This window comes from Aquarana catesbeiana, linkage group LG05 (assembly GCF_042186555.1).
Source record: "Aquarana catesbeiana isolate 2022-GZ linkage group LG05, ASM4218655v1, whole genome shotgun sequence".
Classification (NCBI taxonomy): Eukaryota; Metazoa; Chordata; class Amphibia; order Anura; family Ranidae; genus Aquarana; species Aquarana catesbeiana.
Window position 1 is genome coordinate 556,526,087 of NC_133328.1, and position 20,710 is coordinate 556,546,796.

General features: G+C 39.7%; 1 protein-coding gene across 2 annotated transcripts in view; it reads left to right on the top strand.

Annotated features, from left to right (window-relative positions):
• The window catches only part of RALYL (RALY RNA binding protein like), a 1,862,755-nt gene that overhangs the window by 1,828,014 nt on the left and 14,031 nt on the right, over window positions 1-20,710 (top strand). For both annotated transcript variants that reach the window (XM_073631886.1, XM_073631887.1), the window contains 2 exons: window positions 8,185-8,354; window positions 10,877-10,932. In XM_073631886.1, the coding sequence (XP_073487987.1) occupies window positions 8,185-8,354; window positions 10,877-10,918 (212 nt within the window). In that variant the 3' untranslated portion in view covers window positions 10,919-10,932. The remainder of the gene's footprint in view (window positions 1-8,184; window positions 8,355-10,876; window positions 10,933-20,710) is intronic.

Here is a 20,710-nt window from a genome sequence, read left to right on the forward strand (position 1 = left end):
TGATCCCTGGAGAACATGGCGAACACCAGCATTAAGTGATCCAATCAGCTGGGCACATTCCACTTATAATACCATCGTATGCAAGAGTCATCATTGTTTACAAAGATCTGGTACTTTTTAGTTGTTGCTATTTGTTTTTATGTGGGTTTACCTGGCCGTAGCTCAATTCAACAGTAGGAACAAAGGACAGAACACTTCTTTTTTATGCTAGTTTTGATCATCAGTGTCCGTTATAGAGTATATCGGTACTCCATTAGAAAGATTCATTGTTTGTATGCGATCAACTCACATTTTATATTTATTTATATACACACGTTTGTGGTTTTAATTATAATCCATTCATTATTTTAGCACATTTATACATTGATTATTTCACAGCACTTGGCACTTTTATTAGTGGTTTGGAATTTAAGAGGCATTATTCTGATGTATAGCACAATTGCTTTTCTGATGTGTATCCTTTGTGCTAGTGCTTCTTATAGTGCCCCCTAAGTTATTGCACTCACCGGAAATATTCACCCCCCCAAGGGGTTTTCCACTTTCACAATGTTTGCCACTGTGCGGCAGTATCCAGATCTACTCCTTTAGTGACTGTTCTTTGCTTTGCTCATTAAAAAAAAAAAAAAAACAACTCCAGATTCAGATTCAGGATCTGCGGCCGGAGAGTACCGGCAATATTACAGCATTGCTGTCACCAATAGAAAACAACTGAACATTTTATAAATAATTCCCTCCAACCACATTCTGGGAGAACATCGTCCTACATATTGCTTGTCACCATCCTGGAAAACCTGAAAACTAAAGAGCATCTTAACTTAAAACTGTATTGTATTGCAGCCTAACAATCTTCGAATGTGATGGTTTCATTTGTTTTCTTTTTTTATGAGCAAAGCAAAGAACAGTCACTAAAGGAGTGGATCTGGATACTGTCACACAGTGGCAAACACTGTGAAAGTGGAAAACCCCTGCAAGGGGTGAATATTTCTTGTGAGTGCAATACCTTAGTGGGCACTATAAGAATCACCAGCACAAAGGATACACACGCCAGAAGAGCACCTGTCACTTTCTTGCAAAAGACTGTGTTATAAAAGGACTGTGATGATTTAATTGTTCACCAAAGCACCAGTCACTTTAAATAAGATTGCACACTCTGTCACATTTATGAATGATCACATTGCAATTAGCTGCATTTAGCACCAGTCACTTTATTTATTTTTTTCAAGTTTGCACAATAGATGGTATAGTATATAAAATCACTGGTTAGAGTGCATCATTGGAGCACTCAGATTTCTGGTATAACATTGCCTTTTAGTACAGCGCCACACTTACTGTCTCAATCGATTTAAGCTCATATACTGAGTGCAGTGGACAGTCACTACATATTTAGGAAAACAACCACAAGTGTTTTATTCTGTGCTCTGTGAAATAGATGACTTTGCATTGGAATGGTGTTGTATTGCATCTGTAGCTCCCCTGGTATAGCCCAGTGGTAAAATGACTAGTTCAACAGTCATTACCAGCATAAAATAACAAGTAAGCAATGCTAACTACAAATGTTGGTTATTTCTCTTTAGTGCCTTACCATGTCAACTTTGCCAATGGTGCAGAGAAGCTGAAACATAGAAATAGAAAAGTGACGGCAGAAAAAAGTTCATCCAGTCTGCCCCTCCCCCCTTATTTTTATTATACATTTTCTTATTTTTTTCGTTAACGTTTTTGTCTGAGTATAGATCTATGTTTGTCCCAAACATGTCTGGAGCCATTTACTGTTGACTGTCTCCCTACCTCTGCTGGAAGTTTATTCCAAGAATCAACTACCCTTTCAGTAAAATAATACTTTCTAAGATTAGATTTGAACTTTCTTCCAGTTAGTTTGAGGTCATGTCCCCGTGTTTTGATTTTGGTTTCATATTGAAAGAACTGACCTCCTGAACCTGATTCACCCCTTGATGTATTTAAAGTTTTTAATCATGTCTCCCCTATCCCTTCTTTCTTCTAGGTTGTACATAAGTTCCTGAAATTGCTCTTGATATGTTTTATCCCTCAGACATTTCACCATTTTTGTTACCCATCTCTGGACTTATTCTATTTATTCAATATCTTTTTGCATGTCAAGTATCCAGAACTGGACACAGTATTCTAAATTAGGTCTTGTTAAACATCTATATAGGGGAATCAGGACCTTCTTCCTCCTGCTGGTGATCCCTCTAGTGATGCATCCTAGAATTCTATTCCCTTTTCCCACTGCCTGGTCATACTGTTTGCTCATTTTGCAATCATCTGAAATAAGTACCTCCAAATCTTTTTCCCCTGTAGTGCTGGTCAACACTGTACCCCCAATGTTGTAGGGATTCTTTTTCCCTAGGTGCATTATTTTACATTTAGAAACATTGAACTGCAGTTTCCACTGCTTTGACCAAACTTCCAGCAATGCCAAATCATGTTCCGTGTTACAGACACATCCAGGGATATCAACCCTATTAAACACCTTTGTATCATCAGCAAAAAAAACATATCTTACCCAACAGCCCTTTAGTTATATCACTTACATTGTGGTACACCACTAGTGACTGCTGTCTGTTCCAAATAAACCCCGTTTACAACCACACTCTGGTATCCATCCTTATGTTTAACGAGTTAAGGTTTGTAGCTGGTTGGAAAGGCCATATTTAGTTAAAAATCAACTCAAAACAAGCAGAGAAGGGAAGAATATTGTAAAAACTTATATTTAGAAAATGTGTAACCAGCAAAAAATTACACATTTGCGTATGATCTACTGCCTTCTCCAGTGTGCTATTTAGAGAAGGAGGGTGGCAATACTTTTCACTCTATCTGCTTCTTGAGCCACTAGTAAGCATCACTCCATGCTGGAGACTGCCAATCTGCCTTTCTCCAACTAAAACTTCTCCCGTATCAGCTGACAGTGCGGGCATTTCTACTGAAAACTTCATTTTAGCTTTCAGCAGGAGTGTGGCAATTAATCGTTAAGATCTATTACAGGTCATTTTGTTCCCAATAGTTCTTTGACAAAACTAAAAACAAAGGACAGCAGATGGTGTCAACTGATAATACTGTATAGCACAAGGCAAACATATGAACTAAAATTAATAAAAAAAAAATACAACAAAAGTACAATACACAGCTATATTTCCCTTTTATACTCTGCATATACTACATGTAACATAATAATTTGGCAAAGAAGTTAAGTGAATCTAGAATTTTGCCATAATAGGCAAAGTAACAGGGTCACTTTATAGGTGGCACATTAAAGTAGAACTTTAAATAAAACCTTTGTGGTCCCTCATCCCCATATACAATGTATAAACTGCTGGTTTGGTCTAGCGGAGTGCAATACTTTCCTTACTCTGTGGTCAATTGGCTCTATCCACTCTAGAAGACTGGTCCCCCAAAGTTGCTCCTCTTTGCCACTTGTATGGCTGTCTAGTTTCTAAAGTCTCCAAGTACAATGCAGACCAGCAATTCTGCATTGGAAGTGATCACTCTGGAACCCACCTAAATTCCAGCAAGAAGAGGAAAAAACTGGAGCACCAGCTGCAGCAGGACCAAGGTGCAGGGTAAGTATCTTTTTCTAATTTAAACCCCTAGAAAAAAATGTGTTTTTACATGTATGTGAGGGGTTGGGGCTACAAATCCATAAAGGAGCTGCAAGCCTGGAGTTGGGCTTTAAGGAACTTGGCCTTCAATCCTGCTAGAGCCGCCAGAAAATTCTCAGAGGGTAGAGGCATACTCAGAGCTACCCATGTTCACCCCAGGACACTTGTTCAACCTGATGACTGGCCAATCATACACTAATTGCAGTACTATTACGTGTCCTCTCGTAACTCAATTATTGCATATTTCTTGAGGCTCTAGTGGCAGATCAGGGCTGTGGGGAGCACGGGTAAGGTATGATCAGAAATCTTATCTCTGTACTATAAAGAGAACCAGTTACTTTGCCTAGCATCAGCAAAAGCAAGGTTCACATAATGAAATGCAATCAAAACTTTCTAAACTCTGTGAATAAAGTTTAGAAGAAGAAGAGGTTCAAAGTATGACAATATCCAAATATGCTTATGTTAAAGTTTCTTTCGCTGAATTGGTCTTTGCTAAACATACTTTGCATGGGTTGCTAGACTGGTCTCTAAAGCTTTACTGAGCATTCAAAGACTGAGTTTGAAAAGCCTCTTCTTTCTCTGTATCGCAGTGCCGCTGGCATCACTGAATTATTTATGTCAGGCACACAAATTTAGAAATGTGAAGACTTCACAGGAATTGTATTCTCTAATTTATTTTACATATTTATGTTTTCAGTAACAACCAATCAATTGTGGGGTTTTTTTGTGCTGTATTAGCCTAATTGCATTATATTTGGTAGCTGTTTTGACATTTACTTCCACCTTGTTAGACAGTGAATGCAACCATCAAATGACTAATCAACAAAATCATCCACTATGCTGTTTAAATAAACATTTATGACATCAGTCACTGAAAGGTGTCTTAAGTCAATCTAATTATTCTTTTCATTTCCTGTAGACTAAAGCTATATATTTTCCCTGCCTGTATTTACTTCAGATAACAAGATTTCAAGTGGAAAATTTTTATATTTTGCCTGAACCTGATTGGCTTCCATAAGGCTAGGTTCGCACTTCACATATGTTGATGAGCATTATGTCACTCAATATCATGCACTATATTACAGCAGTCCATTTATTTTGAATGTGCTGCCAGAACAACCCAGAATGGCCAAAACTGCACCTCTCCCTTTTTAGGGAATGTGTGTGTTCCTGTGCATTGCAGTGCAATACAGCTTAGGTGCAGTGCCTTAGTGCGTGGTGGTTCTATTCATTTTGAATGGCACCGAAGAGCACCAACACATAGCATGCATTACCCGACCCAACAGTGTCAACAAAGGCTGGTGTATGAACTAGCACTTTAGAGGTCACTGCTATATGCAATTTCAAATTTGGAAGAACATTTGCAGGCAACAGGGGATATTAAATCAGAACTTAGGATATTTTTTGTTGTTGTAGCTGATTAAAGTGTGGAAGTGTTAGATTCACTCTCTAAGTGTCTTAGTAGTGACTGTCAATTGGATGGAAAGTGATAGGAAATACAAATGTTATCACTATAGCAAGAATTATTCAGGTACCTGTGAGAATTTACATTGCTCTCTGCCTTGGTGACCATTATCCCGAGTACTGAAAGTGAATGGGAATCTAAAACTTTACAATTATTACCACAATAAGGTGAGGGTAAGGTAGGTAAGATGTCCTTCCAAGATTTCCTCCAACTTCCTTTTCGGTCTCCAGGATAGAAAGTAAGATGAAATCTCCACAATGGGTGCACAGATGGGGGCAGAAATTCTAATAATTCCAAACTCAGTTAAATGTAGAATAAAAAAGATTTAGCTGGAGTTCCAGTTTATTCAGTCACCTGCTATCTATACACCATGGAAACTTTGCTCACACAGAGTGGGGAAAAGTTAGTTCCTCTGTAAGTTTTTTTTATGTAGCTTTATCCCCTTTAGAGACATTTCCTTTCCCCTTTGGAGACATTTCCTTCACTTTATGTCCCAGTGACAAATCATTGGGTTTGCAATGTAATTGTGAATGTCTGTAGTCCTGTAGATGATAGCTACTGTGGTGTGGTGCTAAAACAGTCCACTTGTCCTTCCGCATTTAGTTCTGTTGGTGTTAAAAGAAAGTAATAAGGCTATAATAAGACTTATCTATAGGTACTGTAAATATCTCCTAAACTTGCACTGTTTATTAGATATTTACTTTATATGTCGCCGATGATGTCATCGGCACATGTGCTCTGAAGGAACTGTTTCTTCAGAGCCCTGTGCCGTGACTGGTGGCTCCCGCGCGCATGTGCGGGAGTGACATCACGCTGCACCGATCAGTCACACATCCGGAGCCCGCGGACCTGGTAGGTAGATGGCTGCAGATGGACACGGCCTCCAGCGGTGACAACGAGGGCTTAGTTTGCAGGTAAGTTTCACATAATGTGCTAGTATACGATGCATACTAGCGCAATATGCCTTTACTTTGCAGATCAGCAAAAAGAGAAAAAAAAAAGAGGCAGTGTTCATTTTCTCTTTAAGCAGTGTATAGTGACACTAATATTCAAATTAAATATTGCTATAAAATGTATACTTGAAGCAAAGGCTATTCTACCGTATTTACGTTTTATTAAAAATATCTTATGATATATTTATCAAATAGATATCAACACATTAAAGCATGGCCTGTCTACTTAACCACTTCAAGACCGCAATACGTATTTATACATTGCAGCTTTCAGGTGGTTTTACCGGGATTATGGCTTAAAATATCAGCCATAACCTCAGTATTATTTTCTAAAGCCGGTAGCTGGCTTTCTCTAGCTTTCTCATGAAAGCGTTCCAAGTGGCTCGCCGGTATTTCTCGGGCTTACTGTTTTTTCCGCCAGCTCGCCTGAGAAACAATCCAACAGTGTGGCCAGCTAGTGCCAGAAATTATCAAAGAGTAGATTCTCTTTGATTGCCTCTATGGCCTTGGAGGACCAGAGCAACGTCATGACGTCACTTTTGGTCCAGAATGGAAGTAAACATTTTTTTTTTAAAAGCAAAAGATCAAAAACATTTTTTTGGGATCTTTTTTTGCTTTTAAAGGTAAAGAATCCCATCCCTCTGTGCCATACGTAAGTCACGCACGCATATGTAAATGATATTCGCACCACATATGGGAGGTATCACTGCGAACGTTAGAGCAAGAGCAATAATTCTAGCGCTAGACCTCCTTTGTAAATCTAAACAGGTATTTATTACACGTGACATATTAGGTATCTATTTACTCGGCATAACATCATCTTTCACATTTTGCAAAAAAATTGGGGTATATATATATATTTTTTTGTATTGTTTACATGTTAGGTGACGTGTTAGGTATCTATTTACTTGGGGTAACATCATTATTCTTTAAAGTGTATTTTTTCCACAAAAATTGCATTTACAAAACCACTGTGCAAATACTCTGTGACATAAAAAATTGCAACGAATGCCATTTTATTCCCTAGGGTCTCTGCTAAAAAAATGTATACTGTTTGGGGTTATAAGTCATTTTCGAGCAAAAAATACTGATTTAAACTTGTAAACAAAAAGTGCCAGAAAAAGACTGATCTTAAAGTAGTTAAGCTAGCCATACCCTAGTGGAATTTTGTTCAAATTTACAATTTCAGAACATTCATTAGTTTTTCTAACAGTTAGTGAGTTCACCATAGTGATGAGAAAGTTTGAAGGAGGAGGATAGAAAATAAGAGAATGGGAAGATTTCTAACTATGAATGTGCTTTTTGTTTGGGGAAAAATTGTGCATATTGTAATGAGCATGTGCTGGGCACACAAGACACCTGTTTAATACATTTGAAATGTAGTAGATATGAAAAAAATTTTACAGGCTTTTGAGAACTTGACTTGACTCAATGATGGCAAGATCAAACGCTCTGCTGAATGATTTTTTAAATTTTCCATATGAACATTTAGTTAAGGCCAGATTTAGTCCCTCTATCAGTTCCATATCTTGATTGATTTTCAAACACACTCTGGCTTCAAGGGTGCTGAAAACAAGATAAGTCCGTCTTGCTGTTTAAATAATTGGATTACATTAGATGTTTTACCTCCCGAAACAAGGTAGGCAAAGCAATGGCAAACCTGTTACCAATATTGATTGGCTCAAAATTGATTTGTACATATCATCTGTTCCACTGCATACACTGATGAATTTTATTATGTTTGAGAAAATTCTTCCCCTCAAAACTGCTGAAAAACTGACACTTCCAGGAGTGTAAATTTTCTGTGTTACATACTGCGCTTCATGGTACTTTTGTCATAGCAGTGTCCTGTAGGTACATGGAGGTTGGTGAGAGGAAACATTTTATGTACCAGGGGGTCAGGAATTCAACTCTCATGTAAGTGTCGGTTTCTCAGCAGACTTCAGAGGATGATTTTGGGATTCGGTACTCTATTCACAGGCAAATCTTTTTAGGCAATTTAATCTTGGGGTCATGGTCACTTTAAACAACCCTAATGTATTTTTTGCTATCTTCATTGCTTCAGTAGAAGCATACTTACTAAACCATGAAGGCTTAGGAAAAAGGAAAATGCATTATTCTTTGAACACATTCATTTTACTTTTTACTGCAGGTCAGAAAAAGCAGCTGGAAGATCATTCTGATTTGGCTCAAGAAGAATGTAAGTCAGAAACAGCTGAGAATTCTATTGAAGAACATGTTGAAGGAGGACATGATGCTGATGGAGAAGAGATGACAGATGGAATAGAAGAAGATTTTGATGAAGATGGGAGCAATGAACTGGTATGTAATTTGTATTTGGCATAGATTGGCTTTTTGGCAGCTGTAGCATTTCCCAGTGAATCTGATAGGAGCTCTCATACACTACATAGACACACCTTCCAACTTTCTGAGATGAGAAAGGGGGGCATCTTTCAGCACAAAGTATGTTGGTAAAGGACACACCCCTGTCAGGACCCCAGCTTTTTGGAAGATTAAATTTGTGATAAGTGATTGGGTAAACCTATAATACTTTTTTTTTTACCATTACTTTACCTTAAAACTGAAATTTAAGTAAGATTTGTATTGCATAGTTACATTGTTCCAGCTCATCTCATACCTTAGAGATTGCTGTGGACACTGCCAATCACTGTAGTAGCCTGCACTACTATGGTGTTAGCAGCAATCTTCTGGTGTCTGTGCCAAGTGTCTTACCTTCTGCATAGTAACCACAGTGGGTTGCTCACTTGGCACTGCCACCATTTACAGAGCCCTTTGTATTTTTTTGTAATGAATACAAAGCATTCTATGATTCAAAGTGCCAGAGAAGCAGAAAACTGATGTCATGTTATCCATCTCATCAAATCAGTGGATGCCTTGTATTCACTGAAATAAATACAAGGGGTTATATGAATGGCGGTGGTACCAAGCGAGCAACCCACTCATTATGCAGAAGAGAAGCCACCTGGCACAGGACCAGAAAGATTGCTTCTATCCCTGTAGCTACTAGTATTATAGTGACCCTAACACTGATGCTAACACTAAGCTAGATCAAGCATTGATCTATCTATTTTATCCTTTTTTTTTTTTTTTTTTTGACACAGCCTTTTTTTTTTATTTACATTCCTCCCCTCTAGCAAAGTAAAAATATACAGTCAAGAGGAGAAAGAGTAGAGGGCTAGGTTTTTCAGTCAGTGATCACTGTGATATCCAATCACAGACCATCACAATGATCATGCGATCAGGAGCCAGTCCTCTGTGCTGGGAGTGCACTATGGAGCACAAACGCCTGTGCACATACTGTATATGCTTCCAGGACAAACACACATGTGCATTATCCAGCGCCACAGTCGAAGGCTGATCTCAGTGATGTGGCGAGAGTGTGTGAGGGTAACAACTACAGGCAAAATAGGCAATTTGGCATCACCGCGAGCACGCAGGCATGTTTGCTAAACAAGCACATAAATGCACTAGCGCATGGCCATGCACAATTCTATTAGCAAAATCATGAACATGCGCTTGTTCAGGTGCTTGTACTGGAATCAGACTATACAGACTGATAAGATCTTTCTGGCAATTTGTCTTTCAACAGGCCTAAAGGGCTAGTATTGTGAAAAAAATTGTATTCTTGCAACTGTATACGGTATGGTTAATACGTGTAATGTTTTATTGCCAGCAAAGTTAAAAAAAAAAAAGCTGCAGTTAATTATTTTCCCCTTCTTCATAGGTCCAAAAAAAATGTGTGTGCCTAATGTATTGTCCCATGGGGGTGCTGGAATAAATTTCCACTAGGACACAGTTTACATAGTGATGTACCATGCTGTACATGACACAATATATATTCCGTTTAGCTCTAACAACTATGGGCCAGTTAAACTATTGGCATACAGAAACCTGTTTTTTTGGAATGCTCCAAATAACAGTTCAGTTGAAGGATTTGAAATGAAAGATGTAACTTGTGAAGCAATTGTTAAAAAATAATCCCAAATGCATCTAATTTCATGTTGTATATACTGTACTATAGATAAAGGATATCCATAACAAACAAGAAATATGGTTTATACCCTATTTGCAAAGAGGTCTATGGATGGTGAAATTTCAAGGTATAAAGGATTATATTTAACCTGCCTCAGATGTGGCTACCTGTTACTTGTCTAGTATAGCCTCAGTAAGTCAACTATTTAATAAACCCCCTAATGCAATGTTTCTCAACTCCAGTCCTCAAGGCGCCCCAACAGGTCATGTTTTCAGGCCTTTATTTTGCACAAGTGATTTGATCAGTTTCATTGCCTTAGCAATTACAACAGCTGTTTCATCTGAGGGAAATCCTGAAAACATGACCTGTTGGAGCGTCTTGAGGACTGGAGTTGAGAAACACTGGTCTAATGGCATAGACTTGACAGCACTAAACAGAAAAAAGTGATGATGTATGCAGTTTATATGCAGATACACAGAGTGTGATAACCCATTGCAGCTGATTTCAGGTCAGTTAAGCTAGATACTAATCTGTAATTCGAAGAGCTAAGAATTGAATTCTGATTATTTGATATAAACCACTGCACTTTGCACTTCATGGAGGCACTTTTTGTACTGCTGTGTTTTACTGAATACATCATCCTTCACCCAACACTGAACTTTTAGTATATTTTAAGCAGAAAGCTTAATGAAGCGGGGAAAAATAATCATTTCTTCTAACTTCTTTCTTTGAAAAAATACAAAAGCCGGGATATAGTTAAGCTCTTTTTTGTATGCCTTGCGGCTCTAATAGTCATAGGAATCATGGTCCAAACTCAGAATTTCACAATGTTTTATTCTTTTAATTTTAGATGGAAAATCATGTATCAGATATTGAAGATACAAGTAACTAAAAGTATATCTTCTGGTAAGTCTTTAAAAATGACAATTTGATCTGTAACATATAGTATGCTATATCATGCAGCTGCATGATTAAAAGTAGTGTGGAATTTTAGGCTCAATTGTAGAGCTTCAAGGACTCAGTCCACTCACCAACTTGCATTCATGGATTTCTGCTCACTTTTATTAATTAACAAAAATGTTCTTTTTCAGACGGTTTGCTTTCAGTCTATTTTTGGCCTGCTCAGACCCACAGCCTGTTTTTGCATAGACTACTGTATAACATTTACCTCTGACAACAGTCTGGTATATGCAGGCCACAACACACTCTCCTTGCGTCTGCGCACACACTCAGCTGCCCCCTTAGGCTCCTTACACACTGGGCAGGCTTTGTTGGAGTCTTCTTTTTCAGTGAGGAATCTGTCCGCTGATACCCACTGAGCAGGCAAATGGCTGGTCCACGTCTGCTCCACTTATGCAGGGCTGACATAGACACAGCCCGCTCCCCTCGATGGGCGGTTGGATGTAAATGGACTGCCTGTCCATTTACACCTGACTGCCATCCAATCTGATCTGCCAGATGGATGGGAAACGGATCCCCATCCATCTGTTTTTATTGGACAGGATCAGATGTCGGTGGGTGTCAATGGACACATGTCCATTGACACTCTTTGCTCCATAGAGGAGACTGGAGGGTCTGATTGGGTCTGCCTGAAAAACTGACAGGCAGGCCAGATCAGTCCACCCATGTGAAAAGGCCCTTATTGCACATCTATCTCTTGGGGAGGGAGGATCCCTGCGTCTTAATTATTTCCCAAACAAAAAGACCCATGCACTGCTGATTAAAAACTAGGTCTGACTGCCAGGTAAGATGTGAACCTAGAAATGGAGGCTTTATCTAACTCAAAGCTCTACAAAGTCTCCAGGTTCCAGGACCCAAAACAGGGCTTATTAAGATCTGAGAAATCAAAAAGGGTGTTTTCCTCACATTACATCAGCCATAATCCCTGGAGCCCCTTGACATGTGTAGGTGACACGTACACATCCTCCACAATCCTGATAGCCAGTGCCTCACAGTGTTTGTCGTGATCCTGTATCCTGTTTAAGATCACTGGACAATGTTTTGCATTTTAATATTAATTTGTATAATTATTGACAGAAACAAAAAAAAGGTCAATCAGATTAATTGGCATTTGGAAAATGAACCAATTATCTTACTTCAATCTCACTTGTGGGACTGTCACCAGCTCCTTGTGATTTTATCCAATGGAACATGGAGCATGAATTGAGGGAGAAGGCATAGAAAGCTCACCAACAGCAATACCCTAGCTGTCTGTCATCATGCTTTTATTGCCCAGGTTGATGAATTGTTTTCTTTAAGTTTAGGGGAGGAAGGTGAATAGTTGATGCATTGTTTTAGATGTTAAAGTGGAGCTCCAGGCAAACATCTAAATACACAGTTGAAATACACTTTTTTTTTTTACTGTTTTAAGTTCCAAATGATTTTTATTTTTGGTTTTCCATTCTTGTGATACACATACATTAGTTAACCAGTAAGATCAGTTGGCTACTTCTTGGTTTAGCAGTATTTCATTATAGAGTCCATTATTAGTCACTGCACGGAGGTGATAATGCCGATTTTCTGCCCACTGAGAAGGCAGAAGGTGAACAGTTGACATAGAAAGTCAAATAGCTGAGCTAAAAAGATAAATGTATTATTGAAGAGTTACACTGTGTAAGATTTGTGTAAATCACAAGAATGCTTGCACAGAATTCGATATTTAGTGGTTTACCTGAACTTTGCTTCAGGAGAGGTTTTAAGCAACCCTGTCATTAAAAAAAAAAGGTTTGGTAACCCCACTTTCCTGTAAAAATAAATACACACCTTTCCTGGTGCCCTCCCTACCAAACTCCTTGATCACTAGAATTGGTGCCCTGACATCCACTGTAAAACCAACATGTCTGGGATTGTCAATCCCTGGGTCCTTTGCAACTCACTAAGAGGAAAATCCCTGGGGGATTCCAGGATGGAGAAGGATCTGGGAGTCCTAGTAGAAGACAGACTGAGCAATAGCATGCAATGCCAAGCTTAAGCAAGCAAAGCCAGAAGAATATTAGCATGCATTAAAAAAGGAGATATACTCCAGAGATAAAACGATAATCCCGCCACTTTATAAAACTCAAGCCTAAACTTACTAAACTTAGGCCGCATCTGGAGTATTTGTCTAGTTCTCGTCACCAATCCTCAAAAAGGATGTGCTGGAGCTGGAAAGAGTCCAGAGAAAGGCAACAAAATTAATATGGCGACTGGAGGACCTTAATTATGAGAAACGACTTCAAGCATTACATTTATTCTCCCTGGAGAAGAGATGCTTGTGAGGAGATATGATAGTAATATTCAAATATCTCAATGGTGATCCCAGCGTAAGTATGAAATTTTTCAGTCCCAAGGAGTGTAAGAAGACATGGGGCCACACAATGAGACTGGAAGAGAAGTGGTTTAACCTTAAGCGGCATAGGGGGGTTTTCACTGTCAGGGCGGTAAGGATGTGGAACTTTCTTCCACAATTGGTGGTGTCAGAAGGAAGTATTGATAGTTTTAAAAGACTCTTGGATGTGCATCTTGGCAAACGTAATATATGGGGATATGGGAAATGCTTATCTACACAAACACACACACACACCAACAGGTTGAATTGGATGGACTGTTGAATTTATTTAACCTTACCTACTATGTAACTACAGTCAGGTCCATAAAAACTGGGACATTGACACAATTCTTATCTTTTTGGCTGTATACACCACCACAATGGATTTGAAATGAAACGAACAAGATGTGCTTTAACTGCAGACTTTCAGCTTTAATTTGAGGGTATTTACATCCAAATCAGGTGAACGGTGTAGGAATTACAACAGTTTGTATATGTGCCTCCCACTTTTTAAGGGACCAAAAGTAATGGGACAGATTAACAATCATCCATCAAATTTTCACTTTTTAATACTTGGTTGCAAACCCTTTGCAGTCAATTACAGCCTGAAGTCTGGAACGCATAGACATCACCAGACACTGGGTTTCAGTTCCTGCTTGTTCTTGGGGCATTTTCCCTTCAGTTTTGTCTTCAGCAAATGAAATGCATTTTCAGGGTCAGGTGATTGACTTGGCCATTGCATAACATTCACCTCTTTCCCTTAAAGAAACTCTTTGGTTGCTTTCGCAGTATGCTTCGGGTCATTGTCCATCTGCACTGTGAAGCGCCGTCCAATGAGTTCTGAAGCATTTTGCTGAATATGAGCAGATAATATTGCCCAAAACACTTCAGAATTCATCCTGCTGCTTTTGTCAGCAGTCACATCATCAATAAATACAAGAGAACCAGTTCCGTTGGCAGTCATACATGCCCATGCCATGACACTACCACCATCATGCTTCACTGATGAGGTAGGTATGCTTTGGATCATGAGCAGTTCCTTTCCTTCTCCATACTCTTCTCTTCCCATCACTCTGGTACAAGTTGATCTTGGTCTCATCTGTCCATAGGATGTTGTTCCAGAACTGTGAAGGCTTTTTTAGATGTTGTTTGGCAAACTCTAATCTGGCCTTCCTATTTTTGAGACTCACCAATGGTTTACATCTTGTGGTGAACCCTCTGTATTCACTCTGGTGAAGTCTTCTCTTGATTGTTGACTTTGACACATATACACCTACCTTCTGGAGAGTGCTCTTGATCTGGCCAACTGTTGTGAAGGGTGTTTTCTTCACCAGGGAAAGAATTCTTCGGTCATCCACCACAGTTGTTTTCCGTGGTCTTCCGGGTCTTTTGGTTTTGCTGAGCTCACTGGTGCGTTATTTCTTTTTAAGGATGTTCCAAACAGTTGATTTGGCCACACCTAATGTTTTTGCTATCTCTCCGATGGGTTTGTTTTGTTTTTTCAGCCTAATGATGGCTTGCTTCACTGATAGTGACAGCTCTTTGGATCTCATATTGAGAGTTGACAGCAACAGATTCCAAATGTAAATAGCACACTTGAAATGACCTCTGGACCTTTTATCTGCTCCTTGTAAATGGAATAATGAGGGAATAACACACACCTGGCCATGGAACATATGAGCAGCCAATTGTCCCATTACTTTTGGTCCCTTAAAAAGTGGGAGGCACATATACAAACTGTTGTAATTCCTACACTGTTCACCTGATTTTGATGTAAATACCCTCAAACTAAAGCTGAAAGTCTGCAGTTAAAGCACATCTGGTTCGTTTCATTTCAAATCCACTGTGGTGGTGTATAGAGCCAAAAAGATTAGAATTGTCCCAATATTTATGGACCTGACTGTATGTAACTCTCACTGGTTCCTCCCTCTGACCTTACCTCACTACTCTCTCCTTCACTGACTTGAGGTCAGAGAGAGGAAACGGTGAAAGCTTCAGGCTAAACACAGATCGGCGGTGCAGGCACCAACAAAGGAATTCATTTTTTTTTTATATAGATAAGAGGGGTTTTAACAGAACTTTCTTTTCTGATATAGTAATTTCACATGTGGGTTTTTTTTTAGAATTAAAGCGGACCTTCAATCATTTTTTCAACTTTCCATCTTTTAAATCTTCTGCCCTTGTTGTTTTAACTTTGGATAATAAAACATTTTTTTTTTCTGCCAGTAAATACCTTATACAGCCCACTTCCTGTTTCTTGTCTGGTCATTAGCCTAGGCTTATCACATCATGCACAGCTCTCTCTCCCACTCTTGTGAGAGTTTGCCAGGAAGGGAGGGGAGATGAGTCATAAGCTGGCCAATGAAAGCTGCAGGGCTGGAAATGTGTGTCTGTGTAATTCCAGAAAGTGAACAGGCAGCAGCTTCAGCTGCCCACAGTTAAAATGGCTGCAGCCAGACTTAGACCCCTTTCACACTGAAGGCATTTTTCAGGCATTTTAGAGCTAAAAAATAGCACCTGTAAAGAACCTGAAAGCCGCCTCCCATGCCACCCCAGTGTGAAAGCACGAGTCCTTTCACACTGGTGCGGTGCACTTGCGGGATGTTACAAAAAATCCTGCAAGCAGCATCTTTGGGGCGGTTTGGGAGCGCTGTATACATGCATAGGCAGTGCTTCCGAAGTGCCTGAAAAGTGCTTCAGGAGCGCCGCAACACAGGTGGTTTTAACCCTTTCTTCGGCCGCTAGCGGGGGTTAAAAGCACCCTGTTAGCGGCCAAAAAGCGCAGATAAAATGCCGGTAAAGAGCTGCTATAAGGAGTGGCGCTTTACCGCTTACATGGCGTGACCCCAGTGTGAAAGCAGCCTTAGTGGAGGAAGTTTTCTGCAGCATATTTGGCAAGTACAGAATCACAGTATATACTGTATAAAATAATATGCAAAGTGGTTGGAGGGAAGCTTCAGAATGGCAAAGATGTTTTTATTACAAATTATGTGAGCAGACTGCAGTTCCTCTTTAAAGTGATTGTAAAGATTCCAATTTTATTTTTTTATAATAACAAACATGTCATACTTACCTCCACTGTGCAGCTCGTTTTGCACAGAGTGGCCCTGAACACCGAATTCTGGGCTCCCTCGGCAGCTCTCGTGGCTCCTCTCCGCATCAGATGACCCTCTAGGAGAAGCGCTCTCCCAGGGTGTTACCTTGCGGGCGTGCTCCCGAGTCCAACATTCGGCATCCATAGCCGCTGAATGTATGACTCGGCCCCGTCCCCCGGCGCCCGCGTCATTTGATTTGATTGACAGCAGCGGGAGCCAATGGCTGCGCTGCTATCAATCTATCCAATCAAGTGCCGAGAACCCCGAGCAGAGGGACAGCTTGTTCTCGCCATTGGTAATCTCAGGGCTCAGGTAAGTAAAACGGGGGGGGGGACTGGGGGGCCGGTCACTGCCAGGCGTTTTTTCACCTTAATGCATGGGGATGCATTAAGGTGAAAAAACACGAGGGTTTACGACCCCTTTAAGGATGCTTTTAAACTTTGTGATAGGGTAGCTTTACAATTTGCACTTGTTCACTGTGCTGGAAGCTCTTATTCAGCAATGTTTCAAACAGTTTTTCTAATTTAGTCTAAACTGACACCAATAAATAATCTAACCCCCCCCACAAAACAGTAGTTTCATTTTATACCTTAGCATTGTATTTGCCAAACAATAAAGGTCACAAGTAAAACCAGTAAACTGTAAATAAGCTGTACTGAACCTTTGGCTAAAGAAATAATTATGTTTTTTGCCCAATACCTGTGGAAGTTTATGTAATAATGACTAAAGGAAATATATAGAAGACTGAAAAGATAAAATAATGATTGGAGAGGAGACAAGAATCCAGGCTCGAGTCCACATTAAAATATAGTATTAGCATGAGACCTTTACATCCTGTGCCAAGCAGGGGAAATTGCAAACTTCATTATTTTACAGATAAAAGTTCTCCTTGTCATTTACTAAAGCATAAAACTGTTGATGTCTTCAAAAGCAAATTGGATAAATGTGTGTCATAACGCTGAGTAGCAAATGTGTATTCATTAATTTTAATGACTGCTATTGTATCAGTAATGCACTTAAAAGCACCTTATTATTATAAACATAAAGTTCTCTGGTAGTCACCCAGCCTTTTTGTGTTGTTGGTAAAGGTAATGAAGGTCCAGATGGCTATACAAAGTGATGACAAAGCCAGATAAAAAATTCTTCTCATCTGTTGGATTGAAATCTCCTACCGTAATCTGTTTTACAGTATGCAGTGGGTAAAATTCAGTATTGAACATGTCACCATTTTTCTAGGTAAATATATATTTCTAAAGGTGCTATTGACACCACATGTCGGTAACAACCCATGCAATCCATACATACAAAAAAAAACAAAACAAATAAGTTCAGAAATGAAGTTATGTGTAATAAAATGGAATGATACAGGATAAAAGTATTGAACATGCTAACTGAAATGTATTTAATACTTGGTACAAAATCTTTTGTTGGTAATGACAGCTTCAAGACCCCTCCAGTATGAAGAAACTAGTCGCATGGATTGCTCAGGTGTGATTTTGCTCCATTCTTCCACACAAACAGTTTTCAAATCTTGAAGGTTCCATGGGCCTCTTCTATGAACTCTGATCTTTAGTTCTTTCCATAGATTTTCAATTGGATTCAAGTCAGGTGATTGGCTAGGCCATTCTACCAGCTTTATTTTCTTTCTTTGAAACCATTTGAGAGTTCCCTTGGCTTTGTGTTTGGGATCATTGTCTTGCCCAAATGTCCACCCTCATTTCATCTTCATCATCCTGGTGGATGGCAGAAGATTTTTATCAAGAATGTCTTGGTCCATTTTTCCATTCATTCTTCCTTCAATGACATGTAGTTTGTCAGTACCGTATGCTGAAAAACAGTCCTACACCATGATGTTCCCACCTCCAACCTTCACTGTTGGGATGGTGTTTTTGGGGTGATGTGAAGTGACCTCCAAACATGGTATGTATTATGGCATCCAAAGAGTTAAATTTGAGTCTCATCTGACCAGACTATATTCTGCCAGTTTTTTACAGGCTTGTCTAAATGTTGTGCATCAAACTTTAAACTAGCTTCATCATGCTTTTTCTTCAGCAATGGCGTCTTGCGTGGTGATCGTGCATACAGGCCATGTCAGTTCAGTGAATTACTTATTGTTTTTTTTTTTTAAACAATTGTACCTGCTAATTCCAGGTCTTTCTGAAGCTCTTCACAAGTGGTCCTTGTCTTTTGGACAACTCTTTTGATAATTCTTTTCACTCCTCTGTCAGAAATCTTGCGAGGAGCACTGGGTCGTGGCCGGATTATGGTGAAATTATGTTCTTCCCACTTCCAGGATATGGCCTTAACAGTGCTCACTGGAACATTTAGAAGTGTAGAAATCCTTTTTTAACCAATGCCATCAGTATGTTTTGCAACAATAAAGTTGCAAAGGTCTTGAGAGAGCTCTTTGCTTTTACCCATCATGAGATGTTTCTTGCGTGGCACCTTGGTAATGAGACACCTTTTTGAAGGCCATTAGTTGAGACTGAACCAATTGATATTAATTTAGACTGACAATGGGCAAGGTTGCTTTATAATTACTGATAGATGTCAGCGGGTGTCTTGACTTTCCATGCCTTTTTTGCACCTCCCTTTCTTCATGTGTTCAATATTTTTTCCCTGTGTCGTTTAATTTTATTACACATAACTTAATTTCTGAACTATTGTTTTTGTTTCATCGTTTACAGTATATGGATTGCATGTGTTGTTACCGACACATGGTGAAAATTTCATGTAAATAGCACCTTTAGAAAAATGGTGACATGTTCAATACTTATTTTGCCCACTGTATATGGTATATTGGTTCTATTTAAAGCAGAACTTTACTGCTTCTGGAGTGAGTGGATTATTGCCAAAATGTGCAAGTATGCACAGCATATGAAATTATGGTACACTTATTTCCCAGAGTGCCCTAGTCCTGCAGTGCAATGTCTGCAAACCTTCTCATCCTCCAATGCTGACATCTTCTACCGGTTTTTCGTGTCCAGCATCTTCCGGCTCTGCCACAGGGCAGCTGCTTATTATGTAACTCCTGCAGCACAGTGGTGTAGTGGGTAGCACTCTTGCCTAGCAGTAAAAAGGGTCGCTGGTTTGAATCCCAACCACGACACTACCTGCCTGGCATTTGCCTGTTCTCCCTGTGGCTGCGTGGGTTTCCTCCCGATACTCCGGTTTCCTCCCACACTCCAAAGACATGCTGGTAGGTTAATTGGCTTCTGTCCAAAAATTGGCCCTAGTAAATGAATGTGAGTTGGGGACCTTGGATTGTGGGCTCCTTGAGGGTAGGGACCAATGTCAGTGTGCGATGTATGTGTGGAGCACTGCATAAATTGACAGTGCTATTTAGGTACCTTAAATAAAAGGGATAATTGTAGACACGCACCCACACTCACTCAGGATGGACTGGTGTCTTCATTCAACCTTTCTATCTAATTATTATCTAACTATCTAATTACATGTGTGCTGGAGTTACATCATTGTAGCACCCAACTCTATTTGTGACAGAAAGAGCTGTGTGTGTGTGTGTTAATCTAAGGTTGCGCTATTGAGCTCTGTAATAAACAGGATTTTTTCAATATACAGTGGAACCTCGGATTACAAACATAATAAATTCCAGGGGAATGCTCGTAATCCAAAGTACTCGAATATCAAAGCGAGTTTCCCCACTGAAGTCAATGGAAACGAAAATAATTTGTTCCGCAATTACTTCAATGGCATGCAATACGGCATGCGGCCAGAGACGGGGGGCGCCGAAGAGCCTCGTAAACAGCCGGAAAGGCCCGAGGACAGCTCTGCTGACCTCAGCAAACCTCGGCTGTTTGAGCCTGTCTTCTCTGATCCTCCTCTTCTTCCACTGTCCACAAACCTTAGGGGCAAGCTGCACATGCTCAGTTTGGTGTGTATTGCTAGAGAGTTTTTCTTTTCTGGGGGAGTGCATGTTATGCGCACGGGCAGGGCCAATTGGCACTGTCCAGAGGGTCAGGGGTCCTGCAGTTTCCAAGACAGGGGATCAGGGGAGAATGAAAAGTCCTCCTACAATCTTTAAACAGACACTGATAGAAGTCACAAGACTGCTATATACTGATGATTAAAAAAGGTATTTAGTAGTTTATATTTATGAAAATAATTGCATTTCCATGTTCTATGTACTGTGGGAGACCAAATATAGTGAATGCAGGGTCCTGGGTTTAGTACCTTTAAGTTACACATATACATGTTTGCACAATGCCTACAGTTCAGAATCAACTGTGTAACAATATCACCATGAATGTTTGAAATATAA